The sequence below is a fragment of the Gossypium arboreum genome, chromosome 13 (assembly GCF_025698485.1).
Source record: "Gossypium arboreum isolate Shixiya-1 chromosome 13, ASM2569848v2, whole genome shotgun sequence".
Taxonomy (NCBI): Eukaryota; Viridiplantae; Streptophyta; class Magnoliopsida; order Malvales; family Malvaceae; genus Gossypium; species Gossypium arboreum.
In genome coordinates this window covers 19,106,386-19,112,023 of record NC_069082.1, presented here as the reverse complement: position 1 = coordinate 19,112,023, position 5,638 = coordinate 19,106,386, and the positions used below count along the sequence as shown (strand labels likewise).

The 5,638-nt window shown below is 37.8% G+C and overlaps 2 protein-coding genes across 2 annotated transcripts; one reads left to right on the top strand and one right to left on the bottom strand.

The window, feature by feature from the left end:
* Positions 1-225: 225 nt before the first annotated feature.
* On the top strand, positions 226-2,741 carry LOC108480015 (pentatricopeptide repeat-containing protein At2g02750). The gene has a single exon (XM_017782911.2). The coding sequence runs from the start codon at positions 388-390 to the stop codon at positions 2,242-2,244; it is 1,857 nt and encodes a 618-aa protein (XP_017638400.1). The 5' UTR covers positions 226-387; the 3' UTR covers positions 2,245-2,741.
* LOC108480016 (SNF1-related protein kinase regulatory subunit gamma-1-like) lies at positions 2,477-5,638 on the bottom strand. The gene is made up of 6 exons (XM_017782912.2): positions 5,492-5,638; positions 4,427-4,597; positions 3,893-4,335; positions 3,361-3,627; positions 3,096-3,268; positions 2,477-2,819 (listed from the first exon to the last, which is right to left on the bottom strand). Exons 2-6 carry the CDS (start codon positions 4,593-4,595, stop codon positions 2,543-2,545), a joined length of 1,329 nt encoding a protein of 442 aa, XP_017638401.1. The 5' UTR covers positions 4,596-4,597; positions 5,492-5,638; the 3' UTR covers positions 2,477-2,542.

Genomic DNA, 5,638 nt, shown 5'->3' with positions numbered 1-5,638 from the left:
TGGAGGAAGATTTTCTGAAAAATGTCTTTAAAAAAAAATCGGTAAGATATTTTCCCTAAACTCAAAGCTATTTTACCCGTGTCTTGGAAAACATTTTCTATAACCTTTTCAGTCAAACAAACACGGGAAAATCAGTAAAATATTTTCCGAAAAATTAAGAAAATATTTTCCAAAAAATATTTTCGAATTTATAAATATTTTAAAATGATGATAAATCCAAAACTGTAAATTAGAAGAGACCGGAATGGACAAACGGTAATCCAACCTGATTTCGGAAAATCTACTATTCGATCATTATTTAAATCTGATATTTTTATCCTTCACTTCAAATAATAGGTGATTCTTTGTTTTCTCTCTTCTTTTTCTTTCTTTCTTTGCTATAATCCCATGAAACAGCAAATAATAAAACTGGTGAGAAATGGATTGTACAAAGAAGCACTCCATCTATACAGTGAAAACCTCATTGCATCATTACTTCCCAACAAATTCACATTCCCTCCACTCTTTAAAGCTTGTACCAAGCTCAACTCACCAATTCAAGGCCAAATCCTCCACACTCATCTCATCAAGACTGGGTTTTCCTATGACATCTATGCTGCCACTGCTCTCACGGATATGTACATAAAATTGCACTGCTTTGAATGTGCCCTCAAGGTGTTTTATGAAATGCCTGACCGAAACTTGGCTTCCTTAAACACGATCATTTCCGGGTTTTGGAGAAACGGATATTGTAATGAAGCTCTTATATTGTTTAAGGAGATCTGTTTTGGATTGTGGAGGCCTAATTCACTCACTATAGCTACCGTCTTGCCAGCTTGTCAAAGTCTTGAACTTGGTATGCAAGTTCATACTTTGGCCATTAAGTTGGGAGTTGAGTTGGACGTTTACGTGGCAACTTCGTTGCTGACTATGTATTCTAACTGTGGAGAAATAGTTTTAGCCACTAACATGTTTGTAGAGATGACTGATAAGAATGTTGTCAGCTATAATGCTTTTCTTTCAGGGCTTCTGCAAAATGGGGTTCCACTTATGGTATTGCAGGTGTTTAAGAACATGATGGGGAATTGTCAAGTAGGACAACCCAATTGTGTTACTTTCATTTCTATTATATCTGCATGTACAAGTCTTTTGTACCTACAGTTTGGCAGACAGGTTCATGGGGTTCTTATGAAAATTGAGACACAGTTTGATACTATGGTTGGAACTGCACTTGTTGATATGTATTCAAAATGTCGGGCTTGGCAATGGGGCTATGATGTTTTCAAGGAGATGAAAGGAAGCAGGAACTTGATAACATGGAATTCAATGATAGCAGGGTTGATGTTAAACAATCAAAGTGAGATGGCTGTTGCACTGTTCGAGGAGGTAGAATTTGAAGGAATGAAACCTGATTCAGCAACATGGAATTCATTGATAAGGGGGTTTTCGCAGTTAGGGAAAGGATTTGAAGCTTTTAAGTATTTTGAGAAGATGCAGTCTGCTGGTGTAGAACTGAGTTTAAAATGCATTACCAGTCTTTTGCCAGCTTGTTCAATCTTGTGTGCTTTAAAGCACGGAAAAGAGATCCATGGTCTTGCTATAAGAAGTGGTATTAGTAACGAGGAGTTCATGGCTACAGCACTCATTGACATGTATATGAACTGTGGGTATTCCTCTTGTGCGCGTAAAATCTTTGATCAGTTTGAGTCAAAGCCTGATGATCCGGCATTCTGGAATGCAATGATTTCCGGTTATGGAAGAAACGGAGAGAATGGATCAGCATTTGAAATTTTTGATTTGATGCGGGAGGAAAAAGTAAAGCCAAATTCAGCAACTTTCATTGGTGTTCTATCTTCATGTAGTCACACTGGACAAGTTGACAGAGGATTACAAGTTTTCAGAATGATGAATAAAGTTTGTAACTTGAGCCCAAATCTTGAGCATTTTGGTTGCATAGTTGATCTTTTGGGTCGATGCGGCAAACTAGAGGAAGCCAAAGATCTAATACAAGAACTTCCAGACCCTCCTGCTGCAATTTTTGCTTCTCTGCTTGGTGCTTGTAAGTGTCACTTAAATTATGAGCTAGGAGAAGAAATAGCTATAAAGCTTTCAGAGTTGGAGCCAGAGAATCCAGAACCTTTTGTGATACTGTCCAGCATATACACTGCAGTAGGAAGGTGGGGAGATGTGGAAAGAATAAGACTAATGATAGATGACAGAGGATTAAGAAAATTCCCCGGATTTAGTTCAATATCCGTGACATGAACAGGAACTTTTTATAGCATCCGAATTTTTTTTCGGCTCTACCATATTCAAACTTTTCATCTTCTTGGTATATTCCAGGTTACTGGGAAAAAAGTTTCACCACTCAGTATTTGCCTCTCTGGACCTAACTTTTGGTCTATTTAAGCTCATGGAAGGAAAGCAGTAAATTTCATTGGATTTGGTTCATTTGAAATTACATGTAGAGGAACTGCTTAGACAAGATGGCAAGAAATTGTAAACTAAATCAAATTCAATTGCATGTCTGGCATCTTCTTGGGTTGTGATTACAAGAGACAGTTCACTTATTCAACATTTCTTTCACTGAAAACCCAAAATAGTTATCGAAAAAGTTTGGGGGCTCAAATATGAAGCAAGAGATCACATCTCTAAGAGTAATTACACCTGTAACTTCATTCTCATCTACTATATAGATTCTGTGCATCCTTTTGGTGGCAAGGCTCTGGATCACACTACCAAGAGTTGAATCTACCTTGCATGTTATTGGTGTGGTGACTCTCCCAATTTCTTGGCCGGTTGAGACAACAGTACTAATGAAATCCTCCACGGTGAGCTGCCTGTAATTAAGAATCAAGCAGATAAAAGCATTGTTAAACCAACCTTGGTTGCACGGAACACTGTTTGCTAAAATAGTATATATAAGTTTTGGAGAGGCAGACTAGGTAAGCATCTTCAGTAGTGACCTAACTTGGAATCATCGAATTTTCCTATGGCTCTGTTTGCTAATTATCACTTGTTGGTAGAGAGTAGTTTTCCTATGGTAATTTAAAATTTCAACATTTAAATTTGAGAAAATGCTATGCAGATTAAAAGCTGCATGTCTTTCACTGTACCTGAAATTGGAGAAAAGTTCGGGTTTGAGCAGCAAGTGTCTTATGTCTCTTATGCTTACATTCCCAACAATCTTTTTGCTTGGCCCCTCTACAACCGGAAGACCCCCAACATGGTTGTCTCTCATTCTTTTGAAAGCTTCAAGAACCAGGTCATCATTTTGGATGCTAATAACCTGACAAAGAAGATAAGTAATTGAAGTTTAGTGTTGAAATTAGCTTGCAAAAAAATATTTACTAGTTACTTGAAGTGACAGTAAAGTTTCACCTCATTAGAAGACATGAAAGGGAGTCCCATATCCGAAATAGGCCGTGCAGCAATACAATCAAACCAGTCCCTCCCTTTGCATCCTTCCAGACCTCCAACAACCGCGGATTGAGTAATGTAGTTTTGGATTTCGGGATTTCCTGGCTCAATTACAGGTACATTTCGTAGTCTATATTTTGAGAGTAGCAGTAGGACACTCAACATGGAACTGTCTGTTGCAACCGGAATAAAAGGAGCCCACCTGTATGATTTAACTATTGACTTCACCTGAAAAACATAAATCACATGTTTCGTGATGGCATTAAAGAGGACTGGATCTTCATTCTGGTCTCTAGTTGTGTTTCACTACGCTCAATCAGAATATCTTATGACGGGGCATTTACGGTTAAGCTTATTACTTGTGGTGAAAGAAAACCAAGGATTTAAAGATAAACAAAGATGGCCTACGTGACCTGCTGAGCCAGTAAAACTGAATGTATGGTAAAGTGCACCCAACTCTTTGAATATATAAGCAGCATTGCACTAAGCTTACAGTGGTTGACTTGAAGGGTTCTTCTTGAAGGATAACTTTATAAAATTCTTTGCCCAAGTTGTCAGCAGCAGCTGGAGCATCTCCTCCAGATGCTTGATCAGCTGCAACACCACCAGCTACAGCGGCTCCTACTGCAGCAACAGTTAGTCCAGCAACTGCAGCTGGGCCCGTCACACTGACTGCTAATGCTCCAAGAGCACCGACAGCTCCAGCACCTAAACCAACAGCTGTAGCTGTGCTGGCTGATAAAGCAACAGCAGCAACCTCTGCAGTCTCTAGTACCCAGAGAACTATTGCTGAGTAATCTATGATCCCCAAGTACCTCTCCCTCCAGTTCATGCTAGTGGCTGCATCTGGGTTTATCACAGGTGCAGACAAAATGTTGCAATCTGATAGAACCTTAACAGCATCGGCAACTGTTGTGTCTGCTTGAATTTCAATCACTAGAAAAAAATTTTGTTGCCACATATTAGACATTGAGGCATTTCCATTACTCATACGAAGTACATCAACTTAAAATTGCTTAAGCTGCACCTTTGCCAGCAGGAACTTGCGGGAAAGATGAAACAGGGATTCTTGCAAAAGCGGTTGTTAAAGTCTCTTGCAACGGTTGCGGTAATTTCTTCCTGGAATTTACTTTCTCAAAGTAAGCTTCACAGCTTGAAAGTGCTGAACTTTCCCTGGTTTGTTTTGCTTGTGCCATCTCTACAGTCAATGTGTAGCATAAGTTGGTAACTACCCCAATTTATAAAACCACAAGCTAATCCTAGTAAGGTTCTAAAATGGGAGTATACCATATGCAAAGTAGACTAATTATCGAAAACACGATCTTGATTTTTCTTTCAAATGAGTGGAGACTCAAACCTCTGATTTTGCACCTCCAAAGGAAAGGTCATCAATCAATCGCCACAAGGTTTGGCCATGTTTATTTTATTTTTTAAACTTGGGTTAAAAAACCCATATATTTTTCAAAAATTGTGATCAAATCTCTCAAACAAAAAACAAATCCAATTAAACCCTACCCTTACATGTTAAGAAGGCCTCAATTAAATTCTTTATGCAGATGCATCAGCAATGATTGTTGCCATGGCATGGTCATGCCAAAAAAGAAGAAAAAAATTTCGTTCTCATATTAATTTTGTAGCATATTTTTTAAAGCTATTCCAGCTACCCCTTTAACGTTTTAGAACCCATGTATCTACATTATTTTTTCTTCTCCAATCATGATCAAGGAAAATAACTAATGACATGATTCGATTAACATCAAAACTCCAAATTCCCTTTAAAACAGATCAAAACTTCAAATGGTTGGATTAACATAAAATTTTTTCTCTCCAAATGGTTCGACCTCTGCCATCTCAATCACTTGAATTAAAATAATCAATTTACAACTCCACATGATTCGATTAACATCAAAACACTTTCTTTTTTTTGAAAAAAAATTCCTGTAATTTGCATTTGGAAATAAATACATGAAACCTAACAGGGATAGGATTAGGAGAAACAACTGTAAAACATCAGCAGAAATTTGCAGAGATAATAACAGAAGAAAAATAGCTACATATAAAAAGAAAATCCCAAGGAATTGAGATGAAATACCTGCAGAAAAATTGTTGAGTAAATTAGGGATCGTGATTCAGTTTGCAGGGCAAAAGCAATTTCATTTCATTTGTCCGTAGGAGAGAATGTTATTAGAAAGTTTACGGTTTATGCATGGGGGACTTGTTAATGCCACGTGTAGCCATT